This window comes from Rana temporaria, chromosome 9 (assembly GCF_905171775.1).
Source record: "Rana temporaria chromosome 9, aRanTem1.1, whole genome shotgun sequence".
NCBI classification, from domain to species: Eukaryota; Metazoa; Chordata; class Amphibia; order Anura; family Ranidae; genus Rana; species Rana temporaria.
Genome location: NC_053497.1, coordinates 33,903,564 through 33,928,175, shown reverse-complemented (window position 1 = coordinate 33,928,175; position 24,612 = coordinate 33,903,564). Strand labels below are relative to the sequence as shown.

The following is a 24,612-nucleotide window of genomic DNA, read 5'->3' as shown; positions in this document are numbered from 1 at the left end:
ACACAGAAAAACTTTGTCAAATCCTCCCCCTTGCTGTGAGTGACGGGTTATTTACATATCTCATGCCTAGCCTGAGACAGGCATTATTATTTAATTCCCACCCCCACTCCTTTTCTGAAGTCATGTGGTTACTTTTCTGGATTTTGACTGGATGTTAGCGATCATAGCAGAATTTGGTGTAAGGAATACACAAGAGAAAATGCATGTTGACAAGGGGAGTGTAGAGGAGGGCGGGGAGTCTACTGACATCACGACTCCACCCACAGAGCTCCAGACAACAGATCCACACACATAATCTGCAGTTTTTCAGTTCTTATAACAGACAGAGGGGAGACATTTGACAGGTAAGGATACATGCAGGAGGCATCTATATCCTTATAGATCAGCACTATGGCAGAAGTTTAGAAAGGATGGGAGTGGCTTTACATCCACTTTTACTATTCAGAGTCCCCCGTTCTCAGGGATATAGGAGAGCTCTGCAGAGGACGGGGAGAGCTCTTCAGACACCTGGGTGAGCTTTCTACCGAATGTAAAGAGCAGATTGAAAAGTTTGTTCTGGCTTTACGTTTATTTTAATCAGGAAGCTAATCAGATTCCGTTATATACAGATGATCAGGTTACTTGCAGCTAAATATTACAGTAATGACTCCCAATGTGCAATATGGAGGCCCAGTGCAGGGTTCCAAGGGCTTGTGTTCTGGGAGGAAAAAAGAGCCGGTGAGCTGTACGGTTTTCTCTTCCACAATCTACAAATAGATTGTCATTCAAGAACTGAGAGTGGTCAGTTTTCATTCAGGCAGATACCGTGCATCCCGAAAGTATTCACAGCGTTTCCACATTTTCTTATGTTACAACCTTATTCCAAAATGGATTAAATTCATTATTTTCCCTTAAAATTCTACAAAAAATACCCCATAATGACAATGTGAAAGAAGTTTGAAATCTTTGCAAATAAAAAACAAAAAAATCCCATGGACATAAGTATTCGCAGCTTTTGCTCAATACTTTGAAGCACCTTTGCCTCAAGTCTTTGAGTATGATGCTACAAGCTTGGCACACCTATTTTTGGGCAGTTTCTCCCATTCTTCTTTGCAGGACCTCTCAAACTCCATTGGGTTGAATGGGGAGCGTCGGTGCACAGCCATTTTCAGATCTCTCCAGAGATGTTCAATTGGGTTCAAGTCTGGGCTCTGGTTGGGCCACTCAAGTACATTCACAGAGTTGTGCTATAGCCACCGGGGGTCTTCTTCTGACTTTGGGGGTCTTCTCCCATCTTCTCCGCTCTCTTCTTCTGCTCTCCACGCTCCCCGGTTCTTCTCCCGCTTCTCCGGTGCCTTCTGCCGGGCTGCGCCGCCGCTATCTTCTTTGTAGCTTTTTTACTAGCGACAGCGGCCAGCCCGGGCTTCCTCCGCCTTCTTTCTCGTCGCCTTCTTCTCTTCTTGGATGTTGACTCAACGCTCCCTCCCGCTGTAATGCCGGGTGCGCGGTGCGCTGTGATTTATATAGGCCTCTTGTGACGTCACAGTCCCAGCATGCTCCGGGATGGTCACCACCCGGAGCATGCTGGGACTGTGACGTCACAAGAGCATTACAGCGGGAGGGAGCGTCGGAGTCAACATCCAAGAAGAGAAGAAGGTGATGAGGAAGAAGGCGACGGAGGAAGCCCGGGCTGGCCACTGCCGCTAGTAAAAGAGCTACAAAGAAGATAGCGGCGGCGCAGCCCGGCAGAAGGCACCGGAGAGCAGAAGAAGAGAGCAGAGAAGACGGAAGAAGACCCCCGGAGCTGACTAATCAATGATTTTAAAAAGCTGTGTAGTGTGTTAATTTTTTTGACACGTTTCCTCCAGGTGAATGGGTAGGGGTACGATGTACCCCATACTCATTCACCTAGGGTGGGGGGCCGGTATATGGGGGGCCCCCTTGTTAAAGTGGCTCCCAGATTCCGATAAGGCCCCCGCCCGCAGACCCTGACAACCAACGGCCAGGGTTGTCGGGAAGAGGCCCTGTCCTCATCAGGGCGCCCCAGAGCACCTACAACCCCATGTTGAGGGCATGCGGCCTGGCACGGTTAAGGAGGGGTGGGGCGCTTGCTCGTCCCCTCCCCCTTTTCCTGACCGGCTGGGCTGCTGCTCGGATACGGTTCTGGTATGGATTTTGGGGGAACTCCCACGCCGTTTTTTCGGCGTAGGGAGTTCCCCTTTTAAATCCGCACCAGACTCATGGGTCTGGTATGCTCTTGGAGGGGGAACCGATGCCGTTTTGGTAAAATTTTTGCGTGGAGTTCCCCCTCAAGATCAGCAGAGTACAAGTCGCATTCCAAAGTCGGAGTGTGCAAGACTGCGTTCCGACTTTGATCCGACTTCAGTGATATTCAATGGAGTGAAGTAGGATCAAAGTCGGACCAAAGTAGTACAGGGAGCATTTGCAAAGTCGCTCCGATGTGTCGGACCAGTTAAGACCGCTCTCATAGGGAAACATTCATTTTCACACGTCATGCGACATGAGCTCCCAATGTCGGAGCGTTTGTCGGACAAGTGTGAACTCGGCCTCAAGGATGATCAGTGGAAACGGGATGCACGGGATGAGTTCAATATTGAGTGTCATGGCAAAGCCTTTGACTACTTATGGACGTTATTTTTTATTTGTAATATATATTGGCATAGATATTGTTTGTAGAATTTTGAGGATAATAGTGAATTGAATCCATTTCGGAATAAGGCTGTAACATAACAAAAAGCGAAGAGCTGTGAATATTTTCCGGATGCACTGTACATATAAAAAGTAAAATAATGTTCAAATATGCAAGTAAAATGTACAAAAAACACAGTTGATGAATGCCGTTGGAAGGTGTGAGAGGCCATGAAGAGACTGGATATTGGCAGCTAGAATCCCGCGCTCATACATTTCCTAGAAATAAAATAAAACTAGGATTCTGGCTCATGTCAGAAAACATTTGCTTGTTCTTCATAGGCCAAAATATGTAGCATACGATGTACAGCCCAGACGATGGCGAGAAAACTGACATACAGAATAAATAGGGAACAGCATGGGGGCTTCTTGTCTGACAGGATGAATGCGAGCTAAATGAGCCGTGCAACAAAGAAACCAAACTTCCAAGGCTCTTGCAGAGACTCCATTTGCTTTTTGTAAGATGATATTAAACACGCAAAAAGTTCTGGAAAAATCCGGCATGGGTTCCATTGACAGAAGAGAGGGAAATGTGCATGTGTTATTGGATCTCTCTGTATAATTCAAGGGGACCTATCAGACCAACTGTTTAAAGGCATTGTAAAGGCAGAAGGTTTTTTATCTTAAAGCGGGAGTTCACCCATAAACATTTTTTTACCCTTAGATTGAGGCTCATTTTGTCAAGGGGAATCGGCTAGTAGTTTTAAAATCGAAGCTGTACTTACCGTTGTAGAGCGATCTTCTCCGCCGCTTCCAGGGATGGTCTTCGGGACTGGGCATTCTTATTTTGATTCACAGTTTTCCGACAGGCTTCCGACAGTCGCATCCATCGCGTCACAAGTAGCCGAAAGAAGCAGAACGTCGGTGCGGCTCTATACGGCGCCTGCGCACCGAAGTTCGGCTACTTTTGGAAAATCGTGACGCGATGTATGCGACCAACGGAAGCCTGTCAATTGAAATGGGAACGCCCAGTCCCGCAGCCCATACCCGGAAGCGGCAGAGAAGATCGCTCTCTAAAACGGTAAGTACTGCTTTGATTTTAAAACAACTAGCCGATTCCCCTTCACAAAATGAGCATCAATCTAAGGGTAAAAAATGTTATTTCCGGGTGAACCTCCACTTTAATGCATTGTAAGCTTTTCAATACGGGACTTTGGGCATTTCATTGTTACATTATATCAACCAAGATTTGGTGGAACCCCAGGGTTCTTCAAGAGATTGCTGGGGGTTTCTTGAGCAATAAGCTGATTGACTTCCCACCTGAGGTTGCCCCTACATCAGTGGGCATAGTCAGTGGCTTGGGGCACAAGTCAAGTTTTACCCAATTTCTCCGTTGATCTCCACTGAGCCGGCGGATGACCGGTCCCTCTCTGCTCACTGAGCGGGGAGCGGCTTGTCCAGCGCCGCTGTCTCCTATGGGCAGATCGGACGAAAACGCACAGCATGTCCGTTTTCATCAGATCTCACCCGATCCACCATGGGCGGATGGCAACGTATCGCCATCCTCTTGATTTTATTGGATCAGATGTCGGTGGACAGGTCACAGCTGACATCCGACGCTCCATAGAGAAGCATGGAGTGGCCGTTCAGGTCCGCCTAAAAAACTGACAGACGGTCCTGAACGGTCCGGCAGTGTGAAAGGGGCCTTATGTGAATTGGATGTAGATGAACAGATTCTCTGGACATCTAGGGAGCACCGCAAGTGATTTCATCCCAGCAGCATTTATTGTAACCAGATAGGTGTGCTTGGGGCACACCCTAATCACCCCATGTGACCCAGATTCTCCCTGCTGCCTGGTCCTGATCACTTACTGTGTTCATTTAAAACTGAAGCATACTAAATGGTGTTTATTATTCTTTAGTTTGCGAACAGGAAGCTACTGGGAACAGAACACTTCCTGTTCATTTACTGTCCAGTGCAGCTGAGGCTGCATTTAAAGGGACTGGGGAATCTCTGTCCTCGGACCCTTTCTCTGTTTCAAAAGTGAGACATCAGGGGGCCTGTTTAGACCTCTGATATCTCACCTAAGCCCTCCAATGGGGGTCAGGGAAAAAAAAAAATATATATATATATATATATATATATATATAATATATATATTATAATAAAAAAAAGTCTGCCCTGCTGACACCAATCCTCTGCCCTACTGTCACCAGCCCTCCTGACACCAATCCTCTGCCCTACTGTCACCAGCCCTCCTGACACCAATCCTCTGCCCTACTGTCACCAGCCTTCCTGACACCAATCCTCTGCCCTGCTGACACCAGCCCTCCTGACACCAATCCTCTGCCCTACTGTCACCAGCCCTCCTGACACCAATCCTCTGCCCTACTGTCACCAGCCCTCCTGACACCAATCCTCTGCCCTACTGACACCAGCCCTCCTGACACCAGTCCTCTGCCCTACTGTCACCAGCCCTCCTGACACCAGTCCTCTGCCCTGCTGACACCAGCCCTCCTGACACCAGTCCTCTGCCCTACTGTCACCAGCCCTCCTGACACCAGCCCTCCTGACACCAATCCTCTGCCCTACTGTCACCAGCCCTCCTGACACCAATCCTCAGCCCTCCTGACACCAGCCCTCCTGACACCAGTCCTCTGCATTACTGTCACCAGCCCTCCTGACACCAGTTCTCTGCCCTACTGTCACCAGCCCTTCTGACACCAGTCCTCTGCCCTACAGACACCAGTTGCAGGTCAGTGCGATTTCATGTGCGACTTGCTGACATCTGTCCCACAGATTTTAATGGTTTCATAGGCACAAATAGGGTCCGACCTGTCAAGCGACTTAAAACTGTCAAATCATGTGACAAGTTGCACCAGTGTGACCCGGGGCTTAATGCATTTTACAATGGTTGTTTCCATTTATTTATAAGAGTGTGCGTGGTTTTTGTTTTTTCCCTATAGACATAAAGATATAGGCCCAGATTCTCAAAGGGCTTACGACGGCGCAGCGCCATGTACGCCGTCGTAAGTCCTAATCTGGGCCGTCGTATCTATTCGACTGATTCTTAGAATCGGTTACGCATAGATATCCATTAGATCCGACAGGCGTAAGGCTCTTACGCCGTCGGATCTTAACTGCAATTTTTTTTGGCCCGCTAGGTGGCGCTTCCGTCGTTTTCCCCGTTGAGTATGCAAATTAGCTAGATACGCGAATTCCCGAACGTACGCGCGGCCCGACGCAGTAAAGTTCCGACGTTTACGTTAGGTTTTTCCGGCGTAAAGTTGCATCTGCTATATGAGGGGCAACCAATGTTAAGTATGGCCGTCGTTCCTGCGTCGAAATTTTTAAATTTACGTTGTTTGTGTAAGTCGTCCGTGAATGGGGCTGGACGCCGTTCACGTCAAAACCAATTACGTCCTTGCGACGTCATTTGGAGCAATGCACCCTGGGATATTTTACAGACGGCGCATGCGCAGTACGTTTGGCGCGGGAACGTGCTTAATTTAAATGCTACACGCCCCCTACCCGCCTATTTTGAATTAGGCGGGCTTGCGCCGGGTGATTTACGCTACGCCGCCGCAACTTTACAGGCAAGTTCCTTGTGAATAAAGCACTTGCCTGAAAAACTTGCGGCGGCGTAACGTAAATGAGATACGTTACGCCCGCCCTAAGTTACGCCAGGATACGAGAATCTGGGCCATATTCTCTATGTGCACATGTGTGATTAATCATATTGGTTTTGGTTACAATGTCCCCATGAAGCTGCTGGCTTTATATTTAAATTTGATCGACCATAGTCTTGATTTTATTTTTTCCACCACTTGTGTACATGTGTGAGGCTGTCGGGCTCTAGATCCATATTCGTTGCGCTACTGTTGGGGGATAGAAAGCGAAGTTCCTGACTGTATTTAGCTTTTATTTGGTGTAGCTTTGAAGTCCGGGTGAGTCCTCGCTGGGTGAGGTGTCCTTTGTTTAGCTGACCATTTCCTTCTCATCCCTCCTTCATTTCCTGTAAATATCTGATAACAACTCTTCAATGCGAGTTTATCTGAGGGAACGTCTAGCCAGCCCTCATTTACGTCCTCTTTCCAAATTGAAGCCATAAAAGCGATTGGTTAGTCTGGGAGGTATATGGATGTCAGACGTGACTCCCCACCCTGGTGCAGAGTTCAATTGCTTTCTGCACAGCTGGCTCTGAAAGAGTTAGTGTTCCATCCAGAATCCCTCATAGGAGCAAAGTCTAGGATTACACATCCCCCGCTCCCTCATTACAACCAGTTATAAAACTTCCCTTTCATTTAAAGGGAGCAGCTGGCTGTGTGGGCTTGGAGCCAGCTGCAGAAGGGTGGAGCTGGGTGTCAGTATACAGGAAGGGGGAACGCCGGCAAGATGGCCGCACCTGTTGTGAGGTGAACCTTCGGTGCTGTATAAAGTGGTGGGGATCAGGAGATTTGGGGATTGTGTGTTATGATAATAAGGGGATTTGGTCTCTCAGGCATTTAGATCAGTGGTGATCCACTCAGTAGATCTAGGGGGTCTCAGCTGTGGCTCCTTGGCATCATCATGGGACCACATATTATTTAGTACGGTATGTTATGCTACAGAAGACCGGGAAGGGAAACCTTTGGGACGTGCTCAGAGGCTACGGATCTGCTACCAGAGTGACTGGAGACGTGCCGCAGAAAACCGACTACGACTCCCAATATAGACTACTGGAGTCCAAGGGCTCCGCAACGGTCTCCAAAGGGTTGCACACTAAGGGCCAGATTCAGGTACATTTGCGGCGGTCTAACGTATCCCATTTACGTTACACCGCCGCAAGTTTTAAGCGCAAGTGCTTGATTCACAAAGCACTTGCCTGTAAACTTGCGGCGGCGTAGCGTAAATGCGTCCGGCGCAAGCCCGCCTAATTCAAATGGGGCGCGTATCATTTAAATTAGGCGCGTTCCCGCGCCGAACGTACTGCGCATGCTCCGTTTTGAAGTTTCACGCCGTGCTTTGCGCGAAATGACGTCGCACCGACGTAATCTTTTGAACGGCGACGTGCGTTGCGTCCATTCCTAGGCACGGACGACTTGCGCAAAAAAAATAATTAAATTTCGACGCGGGAACGACGGCCATACTTTAACATGGCAAGTCTAAATATAAGCCATGAAATAGCAGCCGTAACTATCCGCCGGGAAAAGCCGACTAGCGACGACGTAAGAGAATGCGACGAACGCGCGTGCCATTGGCTCCCGCAGCTGTCAATCAAAGTCTGTTAACCACTCAGGGGAGAGAGAGCGGAGCTGGGTTGGGGCAGAAAGTATATAGCTTATTTTGTGATTTATATCAGTTCCTGATGAAGCTTGTAAGAGGAGTTTGCATTTTCCCCTGACTGTCCTATGTGGCTGCAGGGCTCCTGACCCTCTGTCTGGACAGTGCTGATTGGCCCTGTGCTGATCACATGCTCTCTCCCAAGGAAAAAAAATAACTCTCTAGCAATATATACAAAACTGAGCATGTGCAGAGTGACTCCAACAGCTCTGTCCTATCTGGACTTGTCCAGGGGGACAGTGTAGGGGGGGAGGGGGGGATCTGTGCATACAGGATCAAGCAGCCTTTTTACACAATGCAGAGGATTAACCCCTTGGGTTCCACAGAGAGTATAACAAGCATGCTTTAGTGCATATACAGACTGATTTTACTGTTGTGGGTTTAGTAACACTTTTTAACCACTTCCAGACCTTAGGTGTTTTTCAGATTTGGTGTTTGTAAGACTAAAACCGTTTTCTCTGCTAGAAAATTACTTAAAACCCCCAAACATTATATATATATTTTTTTCTAACACCCTAGAGAATAAAATAGTGGTCATTGCAATACTTTTTGTCACACCGTATTTGCGCAGCGGTCTTACAAGCGCACTTTTTTTTGGAAAAAATTCACTTTTTTGAATTAAAAAATAAGACAACAATAAATTTGGCCCAATTTTTTTAAATATTGTGAAAGATAATGTTACGCCGAGTAAAATGATACCCAACATGTCACGCTTAAAAATTGCGCCCGCTCGTGGCATGGCGTCAAACTTTTACCCTTAAAAATCTTGATAGGCGACGTTTAAAAAATTCTACAGGTTGCATTTTTTGAGTTAGAGTAGGTCTAGGGCTAGAATTATTGCTCTCGCTCTAACGATCGCGGCGATACCTCACTTGTGTGATTTGAACACCGTTTTCATATGCGGGCGCTACTCGCGTATGCGTTCGCTTCTGCGCGCGAGCTCGTCGGGACGGGGCGCTTTAAAATTTTTTTTATTTTTTTTCTTATTTATTTTTATTTATTTTATTACTTTTTACACTGAAAAAAATAAAAAAATTTGATCACTTTTATTCCTTTTATAAGGAATGTAAACATCCCTTGTAATAGAAAAAAGCATGACAGGTCCTCGTAAATATGAGATCTGGGGTCAAAAAGACCTCAGATGTCATATTTAGACTAAAATGCAAGAAAAAAAAAAAAAAATATGAAACTGTCATTTTTTCAAATGACAAAAAAAAAAAATGTTTCTTTAAGAGGCTGGGCGGGACTGAGGTTTTGACGTCACTTCCGCCCAGCAGAGCTATGGGGGCGGGCGAAGGAGATTTTTCCTTCAGTCTCGTCCCCAGTCAGCAGCCGAACGGTCCCGATCGCCTCCGCCGCTACCGACGGCTCCGGTAAGCGGCGGAGGGTGCGGGAGAGCGGCGGGAGGGGGGGGCCCTCTCCCGCCACCGATAACGGCGATCTCGCGGCGAATCCGCCGCGGAGACCGCCGTTATCATGTACCGGACCGCGCACTCTAAAGATCGATACCTCGGTTGTGGCAGCAGCTGCTGCCGTTACCGAGATATCAATCTTTAAAAATAGGACGTACATCGTCGTACGCAGGTCTGGAAGTGGTTAATTGACAAAAGGGATAATGTGGTAGTTGTATTGAGGCTCGTTCACACTAGGTGCAGTGATTGGCATTTTTCTGCACCAGATTACTGCCGGTCACTAATAGGGCACATGGAAAGCAAATGTCAGAGCCAAGCTTACCTGAAGGGTCTATGCCAGTGATGGTAAACCTTGGCACCCCAGATGTTTTGGAACTACATTTTCCATGATACTCAACTACACTGCAGAGTGCATGAGCATCATGGGAAATGTAGTTCTGGGGTGTCAAGGTTGGCCATCACTGGTCTATGCATTGCAGTCAAACTGCAGTGCATAGAAGTGAATTAAATGTCATTTTGACATTCCAATAAAGTTAAAACAAAAAAGAAAAAAAAGTACACAGTATGATGCGCTTAAACCTGCATCGCACCGCCCCTTGCCACACCTCTCACTGGCAGGTGCCCGCACACTAAACCCTGCATTTTACCTTGCTGGCCAGTGTGAATGGGCCTTTTTTGTGTGTGAAAGAGAAAATCTCTGTCAGCCGTAACAAACTGTCAGATTATTTTTTTTCCATGCCGCTTCCATCACTTGTTAAGGAAAATTAATTTAGCAATTGCAAAACAGCCAGGTCATCTTACAGAACTTTTTATATGAAAGGTTAGCTGTGTCCTCCGTATTTACTCATCACACGCCTATCTTTTTTTTTTTTTCTTGTTACCAGAAACTGCACATTAGTTTGGTTTCTGTTTAATCAGATCACGCACTATTTCTAAGCTGTTTGGATATCCTGCTTGACGTACAGGGCTTTCATGGTGCAATGGAAATACTTTGACACAGGCAAATCCACGGTGCATATGAATGGTGTGTATATGTAAAATTTACATGTATACTGTGATATATATATATATATATATATATATATATATATATATATATATATATATATATATATATATATAGCATATTCTAATTGTAAATCTTATTATTGGCATAATCATCTTTATCCTTTTATGTGTACGTACGTGGTAGATTCTTTTGAGGTTTTGTGCTTCTAAGGCTTAATTTACACGGGACATTTCATAACCTCTCCTGAACGGTTTAACTTGACAGATGTTTAAAAGCGTCCGTGTTGCCGCGTTTGCACGCCGTGTTTAGCCGCGTTTGCGTTTTTAGACGTTTTTTTCCTTTTAAATAGTCAAAAATGTATCTCCATTAAAAACGCGATTAAATGTGAGTTACTGCGTTTACAAGCTGTTGCGCGCATTTGCATTTCAAATGCCTCTGAACATCCGTCCAGAACACATTTTTTTTTGCTTTCCAAAAAATGCTTTTAGAAGGACTAAAAACGACCCTGTGTACATTGTACTGATAAGATAACATAGGGGTGAGTTCAGAGACAGCTGAAAAAAATGCCCAACTGCTCCGTAATGTCCGTTTACCAGCAGGGCCAGGGCTACCACTAGGCAGTGGGCACTGGTGAAGGCTGCATTTGATGGGCGCTGGTTAAGGCTGCATTTGATGGGGCGCTGGTGAAAGCTGCATTGATGGGGCGCTGCTGAAGGCTGCATTGATGGGGCGCTGGTGAAGGCTGCATTGATGGGGCGCTGGTGAAGGCTGCATTTGATGGGGCGCTGGTGAAGTCTCCATTTGATGGGGCGCTGGTGAAGGCTGCATTTGATGGGCGCTGGTGAAGGCTGCATTTGATGGGGCGCTGGTGGAGGCTGCATTTGATGGGGCGCTGGTGGAGGCTGCATTTGATGGGGCGCTGGTGGAGGCTGCATTTGATGGGGCGCTGGTGGAGGCTGCATTTGATGGGGCGCTGGTGGAGGCTGCATTTGATGGGGCGCTGGTGGAGGCTGCATTTGATGGGGCGCTGGTGGAGGCTGCATGTGATGGGGCGCTGGTGAAGGCTGCATTTGATGGGGCACTGGTGAAGGCTGCATTTGATGCGGCGCTTGTGGAGGCTGCATTTGATGGGGCGCTGGTGAAGGCTGCATTTGATGGGGCGCTGGTGAAGGCTGCATTTGATGGGGCGCTGGTGAAGGCTGCATTTGATGGGGCGCTGGTGAAGGCTGCATTTGATGGGGCGCTGGTGAAGGCTGCATTTGATGGGGCGCTGTATTAAAAAGGTGGGGGTATACATGGGTAGGGAAAAGGGAATGGCGGTGGGGGCTGCAGCAAAATTAGGTTTCATTTAGGGTGTCAGAAATCTTTGCGCCAGCCCTGTTTACCAGCAGCAGTGTACATGATGCCGGGGGGAGCTGAGGCAAGGGGGGGAGCTGAAGGAAGGGGGGAGCTGAGGGAAGGGGGGAGCTGCACACTGAAGGTTTTTTACCTTTTATGCATAGAATGTATGAAGGTAAAAGATCTTCAGCCTTTATGATTGGAGAGGTTCAGCCCAGACTTTCCCTTTAATCCACTTCTGTCCTTGTCTGATGGTGACATCTCATTGATGCCAACAACCTTGTGCCCACTGTGCTTACCATACTTAACAAGGGCAAAGTGCCAGTGTACATTTCTTCAACCACGTCCTGGCCGCCTAACTCCTCTCCTCTCTCTAATTAGGTTAATTGGCAGCGAACTCTCGTGACATTGTGGCGGTGAATTTAGGACGATCCTTCTGAATGTTTGGTGACTTGGGTTGAACACATGTAATGGTGTTAATAGGAAAGATTAGCACTGTAACATTAGACTACGTTCCGCTCTGTAGCCGTTCCCAGACTTCCAAATGCTTTTATGACGGTTAGAAGACATTGTAGTATTGCATTGAGATTGTCCCTTCTCATAACCTACCACTAGCGTTTTTTAACCCTGAAAATGCCTGTGCAGACGGGACAAAGGCTGAAACTAAACAGGATTTTCACCCGCTTAAAGAGTAACTTCACTTTTGTTGAGAGAAAAAAAAACTCCCCTCTGGGTGATCTATGTAAATTGCAGGGATTTAACAAATTTTGCCACAGTTTCCTAACTTTTTGTTATTCTGAAGAAATAGCTGTCTTTGTCCATGTGTACAGTAAATTTGTATGAGAGTGCATTTATAATTCTCAATCGGTAACTGCACCTGCAGGGCTCTAAAAAGGAAATTGGCAGGCTCTGCATCCCTTTTAGGCTGGGTTCACACTGGTACGATACGAATTTTGAAAAATGCTCCTCGATCAGCACCTGCAGCTGGTTCATTTTAGTTCAACTAACTAAAAAAAAAAAAAAAAATTAACAGTGTGTGTCCAACTTAAAGTGGAAGTCCGCCAAAAAAAAAAACAATTAAAAGCCATCAGCTACAAATACTGCAGCTGCTGACTTTTAATATATGGACACTTACCCGTCGGTAATGATGTCGGAAGCCAAAGCCGATCTGTGTGTCGGCTCTCGGCTGCTGCCATCCTCGGTAAAGGAATCAAGAAGTGAAGCCGTGCGGCTTCACTTCCTGGTTCCCTACAGCGCATGCGCGAGTTGCGCTGCGCATCCTCACTGGTCCCTGCTGTCTTCTGGGACCTGTGTGTCTCCCAGAAGACAGCGGGAGGGGGGTAGGACAGAGTAGGTGCCGGAAGTGGCTTAGATCACTGCAGTGATCTATGCCAGGAAGTGGGAGCAAATACCTGTATTAGACAGGTATCTCCTCCCTGCTCAATCCTCCCAATGAAAGGTGCCAAATGTGACATGTGACACCGGAGGGGAGGAGGATTCCAAAAAGTGGAAGTTAAATTTTTGGGTTGAACTCCACTTTAAGGCTGGGTTCACACCTATGCGAATTGGATGAGTTTTTCTCTGCATCGAATTCGCATTGGTAGGAGATTGTGACTGGCTCTCTATGGAGCCGGTTCACATGTCTCCACTGCAGCTCCGGTGTGATTTGCATAGGGGTCCTGTGCATTTTTTGGTCCGTTTTCAGGTTCAAAATCAGCCCATAATTATAAAATGCTGAAATCGGACCTGAAATGGTGAATGGGGACGCACCGGACCCCAGCTGTGAGCCACATGTGGCAATAGTGTGGACCCAGCCTAACTGTCCCTCTGATGTGTTTCATAAGATTTATCACAACAATGGAAAGGGTGATTTGCATTTTAACTAACAAAACTATTTTTTCTTTTTCAGACGAGAATCACTTGGCTTAATCATTGCTGCTTACCTGCCTGGCTTGAATATAGAAAGCATTAGCCAAATCATCTCCTTGCTGCCTGCTGACACTGGTGAGTAGTCCGATAGTATATCCTATCAATCAGTGTGTTTTATACAAGAGCAGAGTAAAAGAAGAAGTTCACTATTGTAACATGTTGCATGTTCCACCTGTGTTTAGGGTGGAATATGTAACGTGTTCCAGCTCCTGCCTCCTCTCCCCCCTGATTCCCCTCCCTGTGACAGTGTTTGGGGGATCCTTTTCCCTGCACCCGCTGTCAAAGTTTAAAAAGCGCGGTTTTCTGAGAGGTGTTGCGTTGAGCGTAAGTGTGTTTTTCAATATTTATCCATTTCACAAATCCAGTCCCCCAGAGTAGGAGAGTTGGGTGATACCCAATGGGAGATTTACTCTTTATTGCCACCTTCTATTTCTTTGGTACCAACATTGGCAGTGATTATTTTGCTTCCTTACCTGTAGCAGCAATTGGACATCTAGGGGTGGCCAGAAGCGTTTGCACAATTCAATTTCCTCCAGGCATCAGCATCAAGCAGCTCTATTATCCAGTTTCTGACCGCCACAGATATACTGCAACAGGGTGGCTGCTCTGTGCCAGATCACGTATTTAGTACATGAGCAGGAGTTCAGCAGCGGGGACTCTGTCCACAGGTACCAGCTGATTGTACAGTAAACCCCCAGAACGGTGATCTGCCCATGGAAACAAGGCAGATCGCTGTTCTGTCAGTAGAAAAGGTGTTGATCCTATGTTTCTGCAAAGCAGGAACATGGATCAATGCCTTCCCACAGTAAAAGCACTTTCCCCACAGTGAGAAAGCACAGGCTAGGCACATAGTTAACCCGTTGATTGCCACTGATGTTGACCCCTTCTCAGCCAGTGTCAGTACAGTGACAGTGCATATTTTTTTTAGCACTGGTCTCCAAAAAGTGTCAGTGTCTGTTTTGTCAGCTGAAATATCACAGTACCACTGTAAGTCGCTAATGGCTGCCATTGTTGGTGATAAAATTAAAATATCCCGTAATTTGTAGACGCTATGGCCCAGATTCACAAAGCACTTGCGCCAACGTATCTCCAGATACGCCTCATAAGTGCAAATATGCGCCGTCGTATCTGTGCGCCGTACCCACAAACTAAGATACGCCTAAAAACAGGCTTCATTCCACCGACGTAACTTGCCTATGCCAGCGTAGAGTGGGCGCATATTTACGCTGGACGCATGTGGCGCTCCCATTGATTTTCTATTCAAATTTGCAAATGAGGGAGATACGCCGATTCACGATCGTACATGCGCCCGACGCAGGCAACGCGATGTGCGTGTAAGTTGTACGTCTGGCGTAAAGTTAAGCCTCATAAAGGAGGTGTAACCCAGCAGCAGACATGCAAAGGTCTGCACCAGGGAAGGGAACTCAAGCCGGCGTATTTTACGTAGTTTACGCTGGACGTGAATATGGCTGGGCGTAGGTTACGTTCACGCCGTAGGCAGTGATCCGGCGTATCTTAGGCAGTTGTTCCGATGTGGTTCTGAGCATGCGCAGAAGGATGCGTCCACGTCCCGGCGCATGCTTGCGCAGTTGGTGATACGTATCTGTCTGGCGCTCGGCCCATCATTTGCATGGCTCACGCCCACTTCCACCGACTTACGCCTTCGAAACCCAGTACCATTTTGGGAGTATTGGCTTTGTGAATTCAATGCTTGCCTCTCTGTGCTGCGTCGGCGCAGCGTATATTATTTACGCTACGGCGGCTTAATGTGCGCCCTGTGAATCCGGGCCTATAACTTCTGCTCAATCCAATCAATATACTGCTTATTGGGATTTCTTTTTTATAACCAAAAATATGTAGCAGAATACATATTGGCCTAAATTGATGAAGAGATTTTTTTTTTTTCAGTTCTTTTTATTGGATATGTATTATTAGAGAAAGCAAAAATATTATTTTTGTTTTCCAAAGTTTTAGGTCTTTTTTTGTTTATAGCGCAAAAAAATAAAAATCGCCGAGGTGATCAAATACCACCAAACGAAAGCTCTATTTGTGGGAAAAATGTCACACGGTCGTGCAATTGTCGGTTAAAGTAACACAGTTCTGTATCACAAAAAATGGCCTGGTCATGGGGGGGTGGGGGTAAATCTTCTGGAGGGTCAAGTGGTTAAAGCGGAGTTCCACCCAAAAGTGGAACTTCCGCTTAATCCACTCCTCGCCCCCTTACATGCCACATTTGGCATGTCATTTTTTTTGGTGGGGGCTTCAGGAGGAGTGGGACTTCCTGTCCCACTTCCTCCTTCCGCCGAGGGGCTGCTAAGGCGATTAGACTTATTCGCCTTTCTGCAGCCCCTCCCTGTAGGCGATCGCCTGGGACACGGGACAGGTCCCAGGCGACCGTCTGTCCAATTAGATGGCACAGCGCCGCTCACGCATGCGCAGTGGGTGCCTGGCCGTAAAGCCGAAAGCTGTCACGGCCGGGAGCCCGAACTTGGAATGAAGACGCCGGCCGGAGAGGGGGGGGGCGAGGAGCGGAGCCCCGGCCGGCACGTCGCTGGAACGTGGAGCAGGTGAGTGTCCGTTTATTTAAAGCCAGCAGCTACACTTTTTGTAGCTGCTAACTTTTAATAAACATAAAAAATGACTTGTATAGTGAGGTGAGGGGCGCTATATCAAAATAGTGGATGCCTGTCACAATGTGCGTTTGAGTAGTACACAGTGTAACTGTGTACCCAAATCTATGTGAAAAACCAAACAGATTATAGTCTAAACTCTATAAGTACAATAGTGCCAAATGCCGTGAAAAAATAAATAAATAAAAATAAATAAATTAATTTTAAAAGTATGTCCAGCAAATAAATAGTTAAGTGCAAAATGGATCCAGTGTTGTATCAAGTCCAGGTGCAAAATGCAAATAATCCAATCCCAAATCGCAGGGAAAAGTGCAAATGCTAAAGTGCTTGTGAATCTTCAAAATAGCCAAAGTGCGAGAAAGAAGTGATCCGCCTTCACCTATAGGTCACCAGAATAATAATGGATGGCTCCTTACCACACGGTGTTGACCAGATTACTTAAAATATGGTCAATCAGGCTTGTTTTAAATGAGGATCAGCAGGGTCTCATTGGATTCCAATGTCAGCGATTGCAGCAAATGGTGTACCAAGAAAGGAGAAGAGATACCACCATAGTGTAAAACCATTTAATATACGAAAGTTAAAATTACAATGCCAAATGGCCTCTTACTGTTGCTGGTGCCCGTTCCCGGCACTGAGGCTGTAGGTGGTGGGGATAGTAAGACAAGATAAGAGATGGCCGCGTCCTGGTCCACTAGCGTGCGTTCCACCGCTAGTTGTCCATCAACCAGTGAGACCGGAAGTGTGTGGCTATGCGTGTGCGCTCGGATACCGCCTCGACGTCACGTTTCAGTTAAACCGTCCTCAGATACGCTTCCTGAAGACGGTTTAACTAAAAAATTTTATTTTTTTCACGGCATTTGGCACTATTGTACTTATAGAGTTTAGACTATAATCTGTTTGGTTTTTCACATAGATTTGGGTACACAGTTACACTGTGTACTACTCAAACGCACATTGTGACACGCATCCACTATTTCGATATAGCGCCCCTCACCTCACTATACAATATATGCAAGTCAGTCACCTGATTTTATTTGGAAGCAGCTTCACTCAGTTAGTCACTTGATTTATCAAGTATATAATTTAGTGTAATTCATTTGTAGCGAGATTTCTTTTTCCTGTATAAAAAATTACTGGAACACCCCTTTAAAGACAGCCAACAAAAGTATGTATGAAAGGGAAAGGTAAGGGCAGCGATGCTAGCGAGAGAAGACGGGTTTCCTAGCTCACCCAATTGATGGTTTCCCTGGAGAGTGGTGAGGTGGTTTTATGCAAGGCCTGAAGACAATCGTTCTGCCCTCTGGGTATTTTAAGCTACTTTGCTCTTGGCAAACACATCCACATTGGAGATTTTAAATTGCTGGCAGCAACTCCAGGCTCCTGTGTGTCATATGGTGGCATTGTTCTTGTGGCCTTAGGCTGCACATTGTTCTTGTGTGCGCTCACTTGTGCATTATTCTCTGCAGTTTGCTTGTTTCCCAAGTTCCATTTTGCACATTGTAAACTTTTGTAGATCTGGAAAATGGAAGAAAATGTTCTTCATTTGGAGAATTCCCAACACAAGGGTCATTGTTTTCATTTCGGAAGCATTTCTTGCTTGTTTTATATTATGGCAAATGCATAGCAGTAGCTCTCAGTGGCAGAAAGGAGGAAAGGCAGTTTTTCCTATGAGAGATGTAACCTCTGAAATCCCAGAGATGTATACAAAGTCGCTGAATGCATTTTCACACCTGTATCTACTGATGACTAGACTATCGGGTTGGGGGGACTAATTAAATGCAACCCTGCCTGGTGTGAGAATGTCTCTGATTGTTAGACCCCTTTCACACTGGGTCGCTTTGCAGGCGCTATAACAGGGCTCGACAAATCCCGGGCGCCAGGTCGCCATGGCGACTAGAAATAGGGTCCTGGCGACTTGGCTTGGAAGGGGGGCAAAAAAAAAAAAAAATATATATTTTTTTTTGTGAGCTGGCTCCATCTGGTGGTGAGCCGTTGGTATTACAAGTTATTACCACCAGATGTGTAAGCTGGCGCCATCTGGTGGTGAGCCGTTGGTATTACAAGTTAAGCATTACAAGTTAAACAGCAATTCTAATGTCATTTTTCACTATTTTCACTGCCATCTTCTTCCCTCTAATTAGAATCCCCAAACATTATATATATTTTTTATCCTAACACCCTAGAGAATAAAATGGCGATCATTGCAATACTTTCTGTCACGCCGTATTTGCGCAGCGGTCTTAAAAGCGCACTTTTTTTGGAAAAAATTACACTTTTTTTAATTAAAAAATAAAACCGTAAAGTTATCCCCATTTTTTTTTTAACATTATGAAAGATAATGTTACGCTGAGTAAATTCATACCCAACATGTCACGCTTTAAAATTGCGTCCGTTCGTGGAATGCCGACAAACTTTTACCCTTTAAAATCTTCATAGGCGACGTTTAAAAAAATCTACAGGTTGCATGTTTTGAGTTACAGAGGAGGACTAGGGCTAGAATTATTGCTCTCGCTCTACCAATCGCGGCGATACCTCACATGTGTGGTTTAAACACCGTTTACATATGCGGGCGCTGCTCACGTATGTGTTCGCTTCTGCGCGCAAGCTCGTCGGGACGGGGCGCGTTTTCTGGCTCCTAACTTTTTTAGCTGGCTCCTAGATTCCAAGCAAATTTGTCATCCCCTGCGCTATAACGCTAAAAATAGCGCCTGCAAAGCGACCTGAAACAGCCGCTGCTGTCTCTCCAGTGTGAAAGCCTCGAGGGCTTTCACACTGGAGCGGTGCGCTAGCAGGACAGTAAAAAAAAAGTCCTACTAGCAGCATCTTTGGAGCGGTGTGTATACCGCCCCTCCACCACTCCTGCCCATTGAAATCAATGGGGCACAGCGGCTTTACCGCCGTAAACCGCTGTAAAGCGCCTCTGCAGAAAGTGCCTCTGCAGAGGCGCTTTACAGTGGTTTTAACACTTGGCCGAATAACGCCACGAAATTTATGGCAAAAGTGCCGCTAAAAATAGCGGCGCTTTAACACCGGCACCGTCCCCGCCCCAGTGTGAAAGTGCGTCAGACATAATGCTTAGTAATCAAAATAGAAGGTTTACCTTTTGTCATGCCTTAGATTTCCATTGAATCCATATGTAACATAACCATATTATATAACTGTCTTTTCAGCATGGAGGAGAGAGCTGAGGTCTTATAGACCCAACATCTCTCCATAAAGAGGACCTGTCACACACTATTCCTATTACAAGGAAAACTTGTAATAGGAATGTAGTGACTGAGCCTCTGTAAATTTATTAAAACCAGCTGAGTTATCCCCTCTAAATTCAGCGATTGTGTTTTTATGAAGAAGGTAATCTTTCATTGCCATGTATAGGTTATGAATTTGTTCATCCTATTTATGATTTATGAATGAGACGCATCTTATTATCATTTTAAATTTCTCGAAGACCCTATCCCATCATGGTTTATGATTCATGAGCTTCATTCCAGTACCAGTTTTGTTTTATTAAAGAGTCCCGTTCCAGTCTAATTCATGGTTTATTAACGAGCCCTGTCTCTGCGTAATTTATGGTTTTGAAGAAAAGCTTCATGGTTATTGTTGTGTTGCATATCTTCTGCATGCAGCTGTCTGTTTGCTTAATGTGATATCGCTCTTTAAAGTGTAACTGCACCTTAGACTGAGATTGAAGTAGAACTGTGAAAAAGTTGCAGCTACTTTAAAATAGCCATTTTAATTGCTTTGCTTGTACATTTCTTGGCTCTCTGAGAATTCAGGGGAGACCAACAGTTTATTTTACATTGTAGAAAATCCACTGGATTTCTGCTAGGAGTATCACCACCGCCACCACACCCCCCCCCCCCCCCCCCCCACACAGCAATCTCCAAGAGCAGTGGTCTCTAAACTGCAGCTCAGGGGCCGGATACAACATATTGCTTGTCTTTATCAGGCCCTTGTGGTACTTTACCTTCCACTGATGCAAGACACTATTCCTCCCATGGAGCTCTATTCCTCCCGCTGACACCAATGATGGGGCATTATTGCTCCCGCCAGTGACGGGGCACGTTTGCTCCCGCTGACGCCAGTGACGGGGCACGTTTGCTCCCGCTGACGCCAGTGACGGGGCACGTTTGCTCCCGCTGACGCCAGTGACGGGGCACGTTTGCTCCCGCTGACGCCAGTGACGGGGCACGTTTGCTCCCGCCGACGCCAGTGACGGGGCACGTTTGCTCCCGCCGACGCCAGTGACGGGGCACGTTTGCTCCCGCCGACGCCAGTGACGGGGCACGTTTGCTCCCGCCGACGCCAGTGACGGGGCACGTTTGCTCCCGCCGACGCCAGTGACGGGGCACGTTTGCTCCCGCCGACGCCAGTGCCGGGGCACGTTTGCTCCCGCCGACGCCAGTGACGGGGCACGTTTGCTCCCGCCGACGCCAGTGACGGGGCACTTTTGCTCCCGCCGACGCCAGTGACGGGGCACTTTTGCTCCCGCCGACGCCAGTGACGGGGCACTTTTGCTCCCGCCGACGCCAGTGACGGGGCACTTTTGCTCCCGCCGACGCCAGTGACGGGGCACTTTTGCTCCCGCCGACGCCAGTGACGGGGGCACTATTGCTCCCGCCGACGTCAGTGACGGGGGCACTATTGCTCCCGCCGACGGCAGTGACGGGGGCACTATTGCTCCCGCCGACGTCAGTGACGGGGGCACTATTGCTCCCGCCGACGCCAGTGACGGGGGCACTATTGCTCCCGCCGACGCCAGTGACGGGCCTCCTATTGCTCCCGCCGACGCCAGTGACGGGGGCACTATTGCTCCCGCCGACGCCAGTGACGGGCCTCCTATTGCTGACGCCAGTGACGGGCCTCCTATTGCTGACGCCAGTGACGGGCCTCCTATTGCTGACGCCAGTGACGGGCCTCCTATTGCTGACGCCAGTGACGGGCCTCCTATTGCTGACGCCAGTGACGGGCCTCCTATTGCTGACGCCAGTGACGGGCCTCCTATTGCTGACGCCAGTGACGGGCCTCCTATTGCTGACGCCAGTGACGGGCCTCCTATTGCTGACGCCAGTGACGGGCCTCCTATTGCTGACGCCAGTGACGGGCCTCCTATTGCTGACGCCAGTGACGGGCCTCCTATTGCTGACGCCAGTGACGGGCCTCCTATTGCTGACGCCAGTGACGGGCCTCCTATTGCTGACGCCAGTGACGGGCCTCCTATTGCTGACGCCAGTGACGGGCCTCCTATTGCTGACGCCAGTGACGGGCCTCCTATTGCTGACGCCAGTGACGGGCCTCCTATTGCTGACGCCCGTGACGGGCCTCCTATTGCTGACGCCAGTGACGGGCCTCCTATTGCTGACGCCAGTGACGGGCCTCCTATTGCTGACGCCAGTGACGGGCCTCCTTTTCCTTCCACTGATACCAACCATGGGGGGGGATTCTTATCTCGGTGTGCATTTTTTCTGATGTATTATTATCGCTGTACAACCAAATTAATTGCTGTAAATCACTTATGTTTTTCAGGTACCTTCTGAAATGATCTGCCTTTTCCACTGACATGAATGTGAGCAGAAGTGGCTGTTCCGTGAATTCTACTGCCCAAAACATTTTCCATACCAAGCCCCAATGATGGTTCTGCACTCTGGCATTACAAAGAACTGTGACACATTTTTGCTCAATGTGGATATTTATGTCTGTATTAGAGCATGACAAGCTACAGATCCTATCAAAATGATGGAGTGGAGTCCGGGGGCACATCCATGAAAGCGAATGATATTGGTCGGGGATCGGACTATTATACCCAAGGCTACTGGGGACAGAACAACAATGGCATGCAACATGGTGCAGAGGTATCCAGGTTCAGCTCCATCACCCCAGCAATGCCAAAAATGGGGGTACGAGCCAGGATCGCCGACTGGCCTCCCAAAAAGGATACCCAGAAAGAGACAATGACTCCTAGCCCATCAAGGGAAATGGAAGGGTCAAAGGATTTCCACCAGCAAAGGAGTTATCCAAACGGACAATATTTTCAAAGTAATGGGGGTTCCCCGAGATTTAGGGCTCTTCACAGGTTGCCAAGAAAGAGGTCCAAAGATGTCGAGTTCCAAGATGGTTGGCCCCTATCGCCAGGCAGGACATTTATTACTCTTCGGAACCGAAGCAACAGTGAGACAACACTCAGCGAGTGTGATGTGGATATTTCTATGGAGCCCAGGGGGTCAAAATTCAGCAATGGCATGCCACTGTTCAGAGAGTATGGCAGCACCTCTTCCATCAATGTGCAAGGAGTGTCTGAACAGAGCTTGTTTGATATGCTTAAAGATCTCAGAAATGAAAAGCATGACAAAGGCAACGAGTCACCTAGCCGAAGTAGTAGTCATCTCCATGATGACTCCAGCACCGCTTCTAATCTACACTTATTAGGGAGCTCCAGAACAGACCTCCGCAATGGACAGTTTCAGAGAGATGATGGTACCCTAAAGGACAAACAAAAAAAGCGAAACCCCAAGGGGGATTCCAGTGACTCGTCTATATTTCGCAAGCTGAGAAGCAACAAGAGTGAAAACGAGCCTGGAAAGTCCTTCATGGAGCCAGACGAAAGCGCGAAGCACTGGATGTGCCCAAAGACACTTGGCCACTATGATGTACAGAGCATGCTGTTTGACCTTATTGAAGTGGCGGCCAACCGGAACTACGTTGCCCAAAGACGCAACACTACAACGGGGGCCTCTGCTGCATCAGCGGTTTCCCTAGCAGTGTCTAAAGCCTTTGGTCTGGGCAACATGGACCCCAAGTTCACCAGCACGGAAGACCTAAACTTTAAGGAGAACCTGGAGCATGACCTGGGAGACAACAACAGCAATGACCTCCTCCTCAGCTGTCCACATTTTCGTAACGAGACGGGAGGAATGTCTGAACGTAATGTGAGCTTCTCAAGAGCATCAGCAGGTTCCCCAAATGGAAGTGAAGGAGGCTTTCTGGAGCCATCCCTTTCTATGTACTGTACCAATGCCAGCATATCGGTCTTGGAAGTCTCCAAGGAAATACAGAAGACCCAAGGGAGGTTAAAACCGTATAGCATTGAGCATGTAGATTTAGGGGCTCGGTATTATCAAGAATATTTCCACAATAAAGGTAAGAATATGGAGGTTTGCCTATGTTATATTCCAGAATACAAATTTCATTTTTGAAAATTGTTTTTAATGTAAAAATGTCATATTTTCCCCTTCAGCAGATGGCACGTGTTAGTCTGGTAATCCACTGTGCTTGTTTACTGCTATGCTGTACAGACTAGCTGGGGAGACGGTCCCCTCCTCCTGTTTTCCTGGAAAAAGATGGATATTCTGGCTGAATGAGCAGTCAGTAAGTGCAGAGCTAGTGCTGGATTTATTGATTGGATATACCAGGGGTCTCCAAACTTAATAAACAAAGGACCAGTTTACAGTCCTTCAGTCTCTTGGGGGGCCGTTCTTTGGTGTGAGTGGGAGGAATAGTGCCCCATTGTTGGAGTCAGTGGAAGGGATAGTGCCCCATCGTTGGGGTCAGTGGAAGGAATAGTAACCCATCGTTGGGGTCAGTGGGAGGAATAGGATCACATCGTTTGGGTCAGTGGGAGGAATAGTACCCCATCGTTGGGGTCAGTGGGAGGAATAGTACCCCATCGTTGGGGTCAGTGGAAGGAATAGTAACCCATCGTTGGGGTCAGTGGGAGGAATAGGATCACATCGTTTGGGTCAGTGGGAGGAATAGGATCACATCGTTGGGGTCAGTGGGAGGAATAGTACCCCATCGTTGGGGTCAGTGGGAGGAATAGTACCCCATCGTTGGGGTCAGTGGAAGGAATAGTACCCCATCGTTGGGGTCAGTGGGAGGAATAGGATCCCATCGTTGGGGTCAGTGGGAGGAATAGGATCCCATCGTTGGGGTCAGTGGGAGGAATAGGATCCCATTGTTGGGGTCAGTGGGAGGAATAGGATCCCATCGTTGGGGTCAGTGGGAGGAATAGGATCCCATCGTTGGGGTCAGTGGGAGGATTAGGATCCCATCGTTGGGGTCAGTGGGAGGAATAGGATCACATCGTTGGGGTTGAAGAATAGTGCCTTGGATCAGTGCCCCAAGGGCGGTATAAAGGCATGCAAAGGGCTGCAGTTTGGAGACCACTGAGATATACTATTATATACTGAACACAGTACTGAAGCATCATGTTTTAGGCATCGGTTCACATTAGTGCGACATTGATGCAACTTTGCACTCTGGCACTGAAGTCGCATTAATGTTGTCGCGTTGCCCAGGCACGTTCATGTAGGAGAGGGGTGTATAGATACATGAAGAGGTAGA

General features: G+C 47.5%; 1 protein-coding gene across 8 annotated transcripts in view; it reads left to right on the top strand.

The window, feature by feature from the left end:
• The window catches only part of SIPA1L3 (signal induced proliferation associated 1 like 3), a 296,576-nt gene that overhangs the window by 143,657 nt on the left and 128,307 nt on the right, over nt 1–24,612 (top strand). For all 8 annotated transcript variants that reach the window (XM_040323131.1, XM_040323135.1, XM_040323127.1 and 5 more), the window contains 2 exons: nt 13,620–13,714; nt 21,799–23,409. In XM_040323131.1, the coding sequence (XP_040179065.1) occupies nt 21,981–23,409 (1,429 nt within the window). In that variant the 5' untranslated portion in view covers nt 13,620–13,714; nt 21,799–21,980. The remainder of the gene's footprint in view (nt 1–13,619; nt 13,715–21,798; nt 23,410–24,612) is intronic.